At 29.7% G+C, this 14682-nt stretch overlaps 1 protein-coding gene across 4 annotated transcripts in view; it reads right to left on the bottom strand.

Moving 5' to 3' along the window:
• p (WD40 repeat domain-containing protein pink) overlaps positions 1 to 14682 on the bottom strand; it is a 142450-nt gene that overhangs the window by 110564 nt on the left and 17204 nt on the right. For all 4 annotated transcript variants that reach the window (XR_015041206.1, XM_085816995.1, XM_035374000.2 and 1 more), the window contains 2 exons: positions 11944 to 12074; positions 6227 to 6353 (listed from right to left, as the gene is read on the bottom strand). Coding sequence is in view for 3 of the 4 variants with exons in the window: in XM_085816995.1 (XP_085673121.1) it covers positions 6227 to 6353; positions 11944 to 12074 (258 nt within the window). In the remaining variant the exon portion in view is untranslated. The remainder of the gene's footprint in view (positions 1 to 6226; positions 6354 to 11943; positions 12075 to 14682) is intronic.

Raw genomic sequence — 14682 nt, 5'->3', positions numbered from 1 at the left:
TTTTTGGTGCGACCGACTGCAATGAAAAAGGGAGGTAGGTGCACAACTACATATTATAGCAGTCCTTTAAAAAAAATTTACTACTGCGAATATATCATACAATAAGTATGAATACTGCGTTTTGATTCCTTCATTATTTATTGAAAAATATTGTATATCACTACATATATATGTATATATTGGACCTCCATACCACCTCGACCATAATAGCAATAATAAAATGATTCAATGGTTTAAAAAAAATATTTAAAAAATTATGTATAGAGTATTCTGAATTTCAAACGTTGAAATCTGGTCACCTTTCTATAATGCATAATTCCAAACAAATGGCTTTTCCATTTCCCCTGCATTCAGTTCTACTTATAAATGCAAGTAAATATTTTCACACATGAAATTTATTTTAAGTAATAATAAGATAGCTTAACTACTGAAAATTCAGATGTTTGAAGACAACTACTGATAAAGCTTGACTAAACTTATGTCACAAGTCAATATCAGGGAAGCCGAAAAGAAAATCAAATGGATAAATTGATGATATCGAAGAGAATAATAAAGTTCATTCAGTTATGTTTGTTTTTATAATAATTAAAATTTTAATTTTTATGTTTAAAGAATATTACAAGTATTTTCAGTATAAATTATCTTACTATTTACCAATAAAGACAGTTTTAAAATAAAAATATCACTGACTCAAAATGTCTTCTTAATACACACATTTTGGTTGTATAGTATACGTGGAAATTTATTTTATTTGGGACTCAGATAAGCCTTAACACTAGCATTACAGCGTTTTCCATATACCTATGATCAGTGCTCATTTTGACCACTTGCTCCAAACAGAAGAAAAGGCTTGCTATTTGGTAATATTACTTAAGGTTAATGCTTATAATGATACATTTTGCTTGTTTAATTAATAAATAAAGTAAAGTGAGTACAGTCAAAAGTCGTTAATTCGGACACCCATAATCCGGACCTCAAAGCTAAAAACTTTCTGCGCATGCGCCGCGTTGACATATGCGCATAGGCGTTTACGCGTGCGCGTAAGACTTTTACGACTGCGAGATGCGTGTGCGCAAGTGCAGAATACATTTTCGCGTGCGCGTTTAATGTATAACAGACATTGCAGACTGCAAGAGCAATGTTATAAAAGTAAACTTGAACTTTCGATTATGTCAAATAGAATTTCCGATGCTGGAGCTCCCAAAGAATCTACAAAACGAAAGTATGTTTCGATGTCCATCAAACAAAAAGTGGAATTGCTGCAAAAAATGGATAAAGACATGAAGAAGGTGACAGAGAGGTTAGTGAAAATGAAAAAATTTCGATTGACAAGTTAGTTGGTATTCTCGGCACAGCAATTTCGGGACTTGAACAGCGGAACTTTTTAACTGAACAAGAAATTATGTCTGTTTATAGAATTAAAGAGAAAGTATTTTCACATAAAACGAAGCGACTTAAATAACTTACATTGAAAGAAATGTTTAATAAAGTAAACAAATAAATATTAAGCTTTTTTTTTTTTTTTTTTTTTTTTTTGTAAATTTTGATACCCTTTAGATCATAATTGTTCTTTATTTCATAAATTACGGTTTCATGTTTTTAATTTTAGAATTTCTGCATGCCATCTTACGAGATTTAAACTAATGATCTATAATCCGGAATCTCTGAAGTCCCGACGAATCCGGATTAACGACTTTTGACTGTACATACACACAACCAGAAATTTAATGTGACAAAGAGCAAAATAAAATAAAGTGAGTAAATATATGAATTGAAGGATAATGTAATACAACAAGCAGCTGAAAGGAGGGGAAAATCACTCTAGATGTTTTTAAACTTCATACCATTCAAAAAATTGACTCATAAAAATTTTCAATATGGAATAAATATATTAAAGATTACACATATTAGAACTTACATTTATTGCTTTTGCAGTGCATACAAATTACTATTTTTTTAATTTTACCTATACAGGTTCCAGAAACATATTTTTTACAGTATTCACAACTATTCAAAGTTTTGTTACCTCTGCATGCATTGTTTAAGCTTACAGGAAGAGTTGAAGCAAGTATCAATTCTCTTTTCATCAGATACTGGAAGCTTGTGAAATTTGGATAAAAGGTACACTGTGGGGGAGAGGGGAAGAGAGAGAAAGAAAAAGAAGAAGAGGACATTTCTTTATCTCCCATTCTAGTGGGCTAATGGACGCAATTCAACTTGCGTTTTTCACGTCTCGAAAGCGCAACTTAGGATATGTATTAGATTCATACTTAGTATTGTTCTAATACAGTTATTTCGACACAAAATGAGACTTTTTCTGAAATGAAATGACATTTTTTTTTTCATATTTCAATTCTTATTATGCCAAACTGCCACGTTTTGTAAAAATCACACAAGTAGGTTTTAAAAAATTAGCTCTCAAAGTTTTAGCTCCTCAGTGTTCATTGAATTTGATATATATTTATTAATATCTCTTTTTTATTAAATTTATTTTATTCTTCCTTTCATATTTTGAAATTTACGTTAATTCCAAATAAAATTTGTCTATTTTTAATGATTTATTTTGAAAATTATTTTTTTAATAAGTTTTATAAATTTTTTAAAAATAATTTTGAATTATAACCTATAAAAGTTTTGACATCATCTTAAAGTAGATGTCTAAGCATACCTGCAAAAAATTAAGAGTTTTTTATTTAAAATTTCCTAAGATATAGGTGAATTTAAATTTTGAAATTTGGAGTATTTATTATAAGCAATAATAACGAACATGTGGTTTACACACTTTGTTAAATCTATTTGAAAGTATGAACCATAACTTTTTTCCCAGTTGTGAACAATGAAGAAAAAGAAAAGGAAAATACGTTGCTATAAAAAGTTTACCGAGTGAATTATTTTTGGTGCAAAATGAAAAAAATTGGCCAAGATAAATTTTTAAATTTCTCCATAAACTTCTCACCAAAAATTACAAAATTTAATATCTAGGCATAATTTGAATCGTAGAATTGAAATATGCGTAAAATTAGCATGTCATTTCAAAAGAATTCTGATTTTTTTGTCAAAATATCTATGTTAGAATGATGCTATATATAAACCTAATAGTACATATCCCAAGTTGCACTTCTAAAGACATGAAAAATGCAATTTGAATGAAACAAGTAGGTTTTTTTTTTTTTTTTTTTTTTTTTTAAGATAATTATATATACCAAATTCAATTAACATTGAGATGCTGAAGTTTTGAGACTTATTTTTTTTTAAACTACTGGCGGTTTTTGATTTTTAAAAGTTGGCACACTGGCATAATTTAGAGTCATGCAATACGAATATGGAAGAAAATAAATATGCCATTTCAGAAAAATTCCAATTTTTTGTCAAAATAATAATGTTGGAACAAAGCTATATATAAATCTAATATATATGCCAAGTTATGCTTTTGAGAAATGGAAAAGTCAGTCTGAATTTCGTCAATCAGCCAAGTAGAATGGGAGATATAGAACTATACCCCCCCTTTTTTTGTGCACTGTGCATCTTTTGAAGCTCCTCAGCAGTATTCAAAATCAAATCATGGCAGCTGATGTTCTTACCTTCAGTTGTTTCCTTGAAAATTATCTATGCATTTATCGTAGCCAAATCAGGAATATTTAAAAAAATGTTAAGCCAGCCAACGGCTGGATGAGAACTCTACTGAGTATTTTCTGGTCATCTAGTTCAAAACTAGAACGCCATATTTGGTTGAATTGTAAAAATTCACAAGTTCCGGTACCATTTTTTTTTTCATCACATGAAATTTCCAATGTTGGGTGCATGGTACTCTTGAGCAAGGACATTCTTGTTTTTTTCTTGATAAAATATAAGCATTATATTGTCATGCTTAGCAATCTTAGCATAAGAGAGCTCACCCTCATATTTTTGAAAGAATAAGGTACACCTCTTTTTGAATGATTAATTGTGCCAATGTAGCTTATCCCTGAACTTTATTTTCTTTTACTATTTTCAGCAGAGTAAAAAAAAAAAATGTCCGTTGTCAGCACTACTTGAGTTACTATCAATTATTTTTCTCATTGCGTACGAAGTTGGCCTAGCTACTTCTCGTAAGACATTCCACTGAGGACGTCTTCCTGAAATATTCCTATTTTCCAAACTAAACCATCATTCGATGTTTCTTCATCATTTTGAGTTTACTTAATTTGGATACATCTACCCCGTTCTTGAATTCTGTTTTGCTGCCTTTCACTATTCTCTCGAGCTCGAGTACTGCTGTGGATTTCACTTTCGGAAACTATATTAGTAGAAGGCAATTTAATATTTGCTCAGTATAAATTTTTACTTTTCTTTACTGTTTCACGAACAGATTCTCCATCAGATGAATCGGATTCACTTGTTTCAGTAGGAACAATCCAGTTCTTATCGAATAAACTGGAAATAGTTTCGGCATAAAATTCTTCATCAGGTTCAGCTTATGAAGCAGAATTATCACCAGAAAGGCTTTCAAAAACATTTTGCATCTCTTCTTTTATTAGATATTTTCCACCAATGCTTCTACTCGACATGATAAATAGGTCAGAACTACAAAACTATTCAAATGAAGTAAAGTACATTTGTGTCTACTGAAAAATAACTTTTCTAACACAAGGGAAACAGGCAGACACGTGGTTTGAAAAAATTCTAAGGAGGTGTTTTTATTCCGTTCCCCATTAACTTCTGAGAAATATGCAATCTTCTTTACCAAAAATGCACTTGTTTATTTACCAGTAAACTGAAAATATCTAAAAAAGTCTTAAAAATAACAAAAAATACATAAATTTCAAGATGCAGTCAAAATGACCGAAAGCCGCAATTCTAGGTATACATAATAATATCGGCAAAGATAATTATTTAAAATGGACAAAAAAGAATATCATGTAATATTTGTAAGTTTTTAGAAAAAGTAAAAAAAATCAAAGTTGTAAATAAAGAATTAAAAAAGTTATGTCCAATTAAAATAGAGATATCGTCAAAAATGGCTGTTGCTGTTAATTCTAATGCTAAATATATGCAGGAAATAAATGTAAATATAAATAAATAACTAAACTAACATAATTCAGCACGTGATAAAAGCAAGACAAAATTTAGTGCACAACATGCCTTTAGTTGCCAGGCTCATGATACACTGCCAATTGTATATAGTGGACGCTTGCTACGCTTTAGGGTGACAGCCGCGAATTTGAAGGTTTTCAGATATCACATTGAAAAAGTGAATTTTTTCAAGAAATATGGAGAAGTAGTAATAAATGATAATGATATAACAGATGTTTTTCATTGTGATGACAATGCTCCAATCAGGTAAAGGACATGAAAATCTGTCTTATGGTTCTAAATCCAGAAGAAAATGTTGCTACCGATAATGATGAAAGTGACAGAGAGGTTGCTGAAAACAAAAAAAATTTCGATTGACAATTTAGTCGAAATTCACAACACGGTTATTACAGGACTTTAACAACGGAACTTTATAAATGAACAAGAAATTATGTCTGTATACAAAATTAGAGAGAAAGTATAGTACAAAAGATAAAGCGACTTAATTAAAGACATGTTAAATAAAGCAAACAAATAAGCATTGAGCTATTTTTGCAAATTTTGATTTCTTTAATGTCATAAATGCCCTATTATTTCACAAATCACTATTTGATATTTTCAATTTTATAATTTCTGTATGTCATCTTACTAGTTTTAAACTGATGATCTACAGAAATCTCAAATATGGAATTGTCAAAGTCTTGATGAGTTTGGATCTTGGACTTAGTAATAAAATTATCTCAATGATTTGCTTTGTCATGAAAATAATTGTATACCATCCTACCCAGTTTATAAACAGTTCAAGTTAATTATGTTTTTCTAGGAGCCATGTAGGAAACTAAAAATACTTTTAATTCTTCTCTTTTCTCAAAGTAAAAAATTGTTTTCTGGGTGAAGTTTTGCATATAAAATTAAATACAAATACATGAATTAAATATCATTGAACCTTATTCCATTACAGAAGTTATTCTGAAATAGTTAAGCCTTATCACAGCATTTAACAAACAAATTTATATCAAAAGTTGAATAAATAACACAACAATTATATTTTTGACAATAAAATATTATAAAATTAATTGACTAAAATATTACAATATTGATTAACTGACTACATGAAATCAAATTATTTATTTTTTAGGATGAACAAATTTTACAAGTAATTACCCATTATTACCTCCCACATTCTTGATCCTGGTCGAGCAGCATAAATGGTGCAAGGATCAACAGATCTAACACCAGGATAAAAGCAGGCTCCATATTCCCCATCTCTTAATTTCTTTCCAATTGTTAAGTATTGTTCTCTAATTTATAAAAATTAAGAACTATGTTAAATTTATATAATTAAAAAATAGAAAACTGAAATAGATTTTCTTTAAATTCAAATTGCCACTGACACTGATTTACCGTACAACATATATCTTATCAACAAGGAATTATCTAACTTGTTACTTTTTGCTTAAACATCATTTATTAAAAATGACTGTAACAAGCAGGATCAACTATTATTTTGATATTACATTTACAACAAGTAAATAAAGCTTGCAAATTATGATACAAAGTTTTGAACAGCACGTACACATATATACAGGGTGACGTCCCATAAGTCTGTAAATGTTTAAAAAATTCATAAAAATTGAAGGGATTTGTAAAAATGAATTTGGTCTCTGAAAAAGTTATTCCTGTAAAGATTTTCTTTTTTGGAAAAAGGTAAAAAATAGTTAAAATTTTCGTCGACAGAGGACGCTGCACGAAAGCAAATTACGCATTTCAAGGAAAACTATATTTATTTACATGCAGGCAAATGCTTACAAGCACATCACTCTTAAGCCAAAAATCAAGTGGTGTTAAGTCTGGTAAACGAGGAGTGGCACTACTTCTACAGTAATGGCTAATTAATTGATTTTCAGTGAAAGTTCTTCTTAGGAATGTCTTCACTTCTGTTGTAATATGAGGTGCCCCATCTTGCAAGAATGTCACTGTGTCAAGGACATTATGTTCCAGTAAAAGCGGTATCACTTTCGTCTGCAGCAGTTTCAAGTAGTGTTTTACAGTAGCTGAGCAAATCTTCCAGCCAGCTTTTGCACAGCACTCTTCAAAGAAAAAAGGGCCCACAATAATGAATATAGTGAAACTACACCAAACAGTTAATAGCAGTGAATTTGACAAAGCCCAATTTGCGAATTCATATTGCTTGTCATTTGATAAGAGCTGGCGGACTGATTGCAACTTGTAGGGGAACAATTTTAAAACACTGTGAAGGCTGTTGAATTTTGATGCCTTAGGTATATCAGTATTCCGAGCCACTTTGTGTACTATTTACTGCACATCTTGATTGTTCTGCACCTTGAAGTATCAATTTGCAAAGCCACATCGGAACTATGGACCTCTGATAAACTTGGTACACCTCTACAGGAAGGCAATGACACAAACATCCTGTTTCTTTGAAATGTTGTACCAGGGAAGTCAATCCAACAAGAATGATTAGACCCTTCTTCCATCCCTTCTGTGCCACAATGACAATGCTTTAGTTGACGATTCTTGGCTAAAGTAAAACAACTTCACTAATAACGATTTATCCATTAATATCAGCATCACAATTAAAACTTTATGTAAGGTCAAGTAGGATAAAAAGTCAGAAGTGAGCTGTTAATTATAACACCTACAATTTATAGAACTCTGATTTACATATTTCTTGTTACTGCGTTTGTGTGGCACTCTCCATTAACGAAAATTTTAGCATTTTTTCCCTTTGACCCCCCCAAAAAACTTCATGGGAATAACTTTTTCACAAACTGCATTCAATTCTACCAACGTTTCTAAATTTTTAAAATGCTTTTTGCATATTTGTAAATAATTTTAGTAAAATTATATGCAAAACTGAAGTATATTTTGTGTAATGCAACATGAAGAGGCAAAACTTCATCAAAAAAAAAAAAAAAAAAAAAGACAGGGGTAAGTTTATTTAATACTGAGGTAAATGGCTATCTCACTAAAATAGTGAGATATCACCAAGATGGCCTTGGTTTTGATGACTTAATTTTTGTTTCTAAATTTGGTGATCATTCAGCAACATCTTGGTCCAGTCCCTGTATAACTGTAACTGACCCCTACATGTAACTGTAACTGTATCTGGCCCTTAGATGTAACCTTAACCATATCTGCCTTCCGGTAATTTCGAGAAATGGAAGGTACTATTAGAGATTTCTTGGCTGCCAGGTGAAAACTATAAAAGACAGGAGACAGCATCTGCTCTCAGTTTTTAGTTCATAGCTGACTTTGGAGCATTGAGACATTGGATGAGCTTTGCTCTTGGATGTGCTTTGCTTTGTGCAATGTTTAATTTTCTAAGAATTCGAAGTGGTAACTACTGATTGTGCTCTGTCATACTGAGAATAGTGTATTTCTGTGAAAAGTTCCAGAGGTGTTTATTTTACTAAAATAAATTTTATCAAGCTATCACTGGTTATGTGTGCATTCAATTCATTACAAACTCATATGCATGAAACAATATATGAATTTAGAAACTTCAAAACTGAGTTTAAAAATTTCAAGTTGAAGATTATTAAAAGCTGCAGAGCATGTTGCAAAATTGATTAAATAATCAAGAAATCATAATTAAATCAAAAGGTGGTGGCTAACTTTTTAGACAACTTTTTAGTAACAACTTTTTAGAGTCTTTTGAATTTAAGGTTATAAATTAAATATAATTACCTTCAGATTATAAAGAGGAAGAATAAATAATTCAAGAATATCACACTAAAGTAATTTCTTTTTAACTTTTTATAAGAGAAATATATATATATTAAATATATTTTAATTTAATTTAAAGGTAGCATATAAATAGTATTTTTTATATTTTCAAGCATCTGTTTAGATCAGTTAGTTTTAAAAATCTGGGATGTTCTATATCTGAATCCCTTTTGCCTTAAATTACACAGACATTATTTCCTGATCATTCAGATGATTTTACAGCTCCAAATTCATTTTTTTGCTACTGTTTGCATATTTATTGGTAATTTATTTAGAAAGTACCATTCTGATATGACAAGACAGTATTGTTTGTTCAAGTAAATAAATAAATAATTCTAATGAAAGTTTAAAAAAATTCTCATTACATTACCAATAAAGGGACAGCAATTGTTACACATTAATATTGGCATGAAATGTAATCTGGAATAATGATTTGGACACTAACAATACATTTAAAAGACGCATCATTGTTTGAAAACAAAATCTTGATTATATGTACTTTTCCTGATTATTTTTCTCTTTTGCTGAAAGAATTTAATAGCAAATTCTTCACCATCTAGTGAATGCCAAAAAATCAATCTTGGTTTAGTCAAAATGTCACATGAAAAAAGTTTTTGGATTGAAATACTTGGCACATTTTGCACTATAAAACTGCTTCATTTCAATCACACTTATGCTCATCTCAGCTGCAGTCCTACTAATGAAAGATTATCAAAATTCCAAACTGTAGTCTTGCTTGAATAAAAAAACACAGGGTTAATCTTTAGTTACACGAACACAATTAGCAGCTCTGAGTAAAATATTTATTCATCAACAGTTGTAAAAGTGATAATCAACAGAATATAATAACTTGTTTCAATACTGAATGAGGAAACCAATAATTTCACTAATAGTTTTCAGTGTGAATAAAAATCACCAAAGCATTTCATTGTTGGCATTTCCCTCCTGACATCTACGAGGCTGTGTGTATTTCAGGTCTTCTACAGTGTAATCACACTGAAACTTTTATTACCTAAGAGTAATAGATTAGGTTAGATAAGGTTATTTGATATGCCAAAGTACACAAAAGGGCTATCTACCATAGGGAAGGGATGCCTTCGTGGACGACCTTCCAAGGGAAAATGTCTCATCTAACACATAGGGTAAACCATGAAAATCAATAATGGAGCCAGCCTGCCTGGACTGGAACCCATTGCAAACCACTAGTATTCATCAGTCTTAACCACTTGGCCACTGGTGGGGCAACTAACAGCAATAAAATGATACTATGTCCATCTGTTGACAACTGATACAATTTCAACATTCTTTCATCTAACTTCAGTAAAATAATCTTTGTTTTTCTTATGCTCACCTCTGTCCAGCTAACATGTAGTCTGCTGCTTTCATCACCAGTTGTAATGTTATGAATACATGAAATGCACACTTATTAATCAGGGAATAACAGATATGCTTCTTACTCCAATTTAGTTATATATGTTTACTTTGATAATGCTATGCCTTAAATAAAGAATCAAATCAACTGGGCATGACTAATGTGTAAAAACCCCACTGCTATATATATATTATCATTATTATTTTCAAGGTCAGATCCAAAATTTTATCAAATATAAATTTACTTTAAAAATACACAATATAGTGACTGATGTATAAATAATTATATACATTCAGAGCTCACTTCTAAATAACACCATGGTTTCACTTATTTCAACCTTAGCTTGTTCATAAAACACTTGTTTTTTTTTTCTATGGTCTGATCACTAAAGGAAAGAATTTATGATATATACATCAATAAAGTAAGATGAAGCAAAATACAAGAAATGGATACACAATTCATGCTTAGATGCAATGTAGTGGTTTGGCTATGAAATATTGGAAATGCAAGGCAACTTAAAAACCTAAAAGATAAACACATTTTGGTTGCTTTTGCATTTGTTTATGGACCTACAGGTGTTGCTGGGAATGAATGGGTCAATTTTCTTGCAAAGACTGCTAAATTGACACTTTTGTCAATATTTCTACATTCTTTAATAAGGTCATGAATAAAAATATTGTGGAATCAAGAATACATTAGCTGAAATAAAGGAAGCTTAACTAAGAGAATTTTCCCTTAGATTAAAAAGAGATTGACCTAATTTTTTATAAGTTATTAAATGACCAATTTCCTTAGTGACCATGGAAATTTCTGAGCAGATTTAAGTTGGCTCCAGAGATTTTTTTTATACGATCAGTGGTGAGGAAAATTGAGCATATGCTTCTTCTGTGTTCCAAATTTGACAGTGTAAAGAAAGGTCTAAAAACTGGCACTTAAAAATATTAATTCTAACTGGCCTCCAGTTTTCATCAATTTATTTCCGAGAGAAGTTCCTTTGACTATTTTTGTAATTTTAGTAAATTACAAATCTTTCCTAAATTACTGTAACTGCAAATTACAAATTCTTCATATTAACCTTTTCTTTATCGTTTATTTATTTTTAATATTCTGTTTCATACTTACTTCTGTTGTGGTACACAGGGAATTGTTTGTGTTTATAATAAAAAAAAAAAAAAAAAAAAATGGAAATAAGAGTATATCTGAAAAACTTTTAAATGTGATTTATAATATGTGACACCCCATAAACTTAAATATCTAATGTTATTTACCTAAATGTTCACATTTTCAGATGATTAAAGTGTTTGACAAAGAGTAAATACAACCATTAATTTTATGAATCTTATTTGAAATTTGTCTTAAAATGTCAGGCTTCTTAACATCTAACTTAATAAACAAGATGTAAATAGTACATTTACACATTAATTTAATAATTAGTAAATTTCAATCTTAAGCCCATTTTAATATAAAACAAAAGACAAAGTTTACCATTACGAAACAAACTCTTATATATATATATATAGCAATGAAGTCACAATGGACAATATATATATATATATATGTATCACCACTCTTATTTTAATTCCCTGCATTATTCTTACAGTTTATTCAAAAAATTAATTTTTCAAATACGACTCAATATTGGCAGCACATTCAAAAGTACAGTTAAATAGCATTATACATCAGTAACACAGTATGCATAAATATTACTCCAATTAAATCTTGAAAAAAAAATGTTAGCCAAACATGAAGAAGAAATAAATTATAATTACTTGTTAGTATCACAGAGGTAACACCTAGTCATGGTAGAGACGAGTAAATGATCCTGGGCAAAATCTAACTGTACAACTTTAGAATCTAATTTCATGAGTGTAGTTGTAGGAACTTGAAAAAAATTCCTTGTCTATATTAATAAAAAGGAAATTTATGACACATTTCACTTTGAAAGTAACAAAAATTTATAAATTTTTTAATAATTCATTGTGGGAAAACAAACAAAATGAAATGGACTTAAAATCTGTTCTATTGAAAGACCATTATGAAGTACTAGTCAAAATATTACATTGGTGACTATTAAAATATTAACACTTATTAAATCAAAACTGCTTCATAATTTTTTCTTATCTCTTGAGCTCTTCAATTGACAAACTTAAATATAAAATCACAACAGGTAAAATTCTAAAATTCAAATGATTTAAAATATAATGCCATTCTTTACATTATATTCCTCTTTTGAGTTTCAATGCAGTTGAAGGAACTTAGGAACCTTCTCATGAGGCACAAGATAAAAAACTTCTGAACCAGAAACACTGATTAGAAGGTAAAGCTTATTAAAAGCAATGGAATAGCAACTAGTACATTTAATAAAGAGAAATAAAAACCAGTTCATCTCATTTATATATAAACTGTTTACTCAAGGAAAGATGGTAAAAATAAAATCTAGAAGTAACTGTTTAGTCAAATTTTATTTTGGTTTTATTGACAGCGATTCAATTTCTGTAATAGTTTTTAAAATGTATATAGAAAACATCAGGAACATTTTCAATAAATGCTCAAAATGTGGATAGGGCATTTGTAGCCTCACTGTAAGAAGATCTTCCACCATCTTTCGACTCTCTGATACACTACAATCTTGCTTACAGAGTGTTCAAGAGTTTGTAGTGACCGTAATTAGACTAATTTTACAGTGTCTTCTATATCTATGAAACCTTCACATTTCCCATTAAAATCAAAACATTCAGTATTTTTTTTTATTGGGACATGATTTAGAAATGTATGTATATATGTATGAACATGTATATGCATATATATGTATGTGCACATACATACATATGAATGCACATATACACATGAATACAGGAACACATACATTTCAGAGTCTGGTTTCTAGTAACAGAAGAGTACCAAAAATTCTTGCAAATTGTCTCCATCACACTGCATGCAACTTTCTTCCTTCTCGTCCTATACCATATTTGTTACTATCCACTTTCATTTAACCTAGCTTCTTCAAATTAACTGGTGCCAATGTATGACTAATTTACTCCAAAGATGCAGCCAAATTATACACTATACAGAAGTTTGAATACTATACAGAAGTTTGAAATTATGTCTTGAAACAGCTGTATTTGGATTAGTATGCAGAAGAAACGCCTGATGGAAAAGCCTTTTCCAAAAGTATGCTTTTAAAATTGGAATAACACCCTGATATAAAAGTTACAACGCAGCTATTAAATTCACTTGGAGAACTCGGTATCAACACTGGACAAAAGTTTTGCTTTTTACACATGCAGAGGATATCTTTCTCTATACACATCCTGGCATCAAGTACTTTCAAGTATTTTCTGAAAATTAAATAAGTCATGAAAGCTGTTTTATTGTTCCTTAAGCACAGGAATGTTTCAATTTTTATTTAAACACTTTATTTTCTCTGATTTTCAAATAAATTATAATGATGCCTTTTCAAATCCATCCACACTGACCTCTACTGTCTAGCACTACACTCTAATACCCTAACTCATTTTCATGTCTTGGCAATTCTTTACTTTAAACGTACTGATGTTATAGCATTTAATACATCACACAGTTTATATTGTTATAGTACATGATATAATACAGTTTCCCACCTTTTATTTTCAATCTATTGATACTTGATGATCTTTCAGCAAATAATTTTATATACCAATATCTCCACTTTCATTATGGATAAAAAGTGCTAAAACTATTTAAAAAATACTATAGTTTAAAGAATACTTCTGACACATTATTTAATACATAATGTGCATCAAGTTGAGGTTCATTTTAGTTTCATAATTATTAATAAGGTAATGTGGCATATGAAAAGGATTTAGCTGTCATCTTTTGAAATTTAGTTAGTTATTAGATATTATCAAATAATCTAAAGCTTATTCTCTCTAACAAGCACGTTAAAATTTAACATGATAATTATCTGATGAACTTAAAAATTCTTGAAAACAGTTAAAATAAAATACAGTAATCCTTTAAAATAATGTCACATTTTAAATTACTTTCATTACAGTTAATATCTGGGTCATAACATTATGCTATTTATTTATTTTGAATAGTTACTTCCAGTACAGTGAATCTCTCATGAAAAGAGCAGTATATAATTCGTAGCAAAATGGAATTATCTGGTGTTAAGATAATTTGTTACTTGCTTTAGTTCAATAAAAATCATCATACTACGCTCTTTTTGACTTAATAGGAAAAAGAAGCACCTGCAAGCAAACTGACCTAAAAAAACATGCTATCAATAATTTTCATTAAACTGTTTACATCTGAATTGAAATTTAAAACAACAACAAAAAAAAATCTATCTACCAGTTTCCAATAAATATACCAAGCATGTACTTCAAAGTAGCTTACCGAAATCATGCGGAAGTAAATTATAAAGTATAGGTGAAATGTTTTTTATGCAGAATTTCTAGATTACAAAGCATTAGTATTATAACTATAATAGGAGTTGTTTTCTCCACTGAAGATTGAGATTATGA

The sequence above is a fragment of the Stegodyphus dumicola genome, chromosome 5 (genome assembly GCF_044657685.1).
Source record: "Stegodyphus dumicola isolate Sdum_Otavi_A_Nest chromosome 5, ASM4465768v1".
NCBI classification, from domain to species: domain Eukaryota; kingdom Metazoa; phylum Arthropoda; class Arachnida; order Araneae; family Eresidae; genus Stegodyphus; species Stegodyphus dumicola.
Note: the sequence above shows the minus strand (reverse complement) of the source record. Positions and strands in the feature narration are given on the sequence as shown.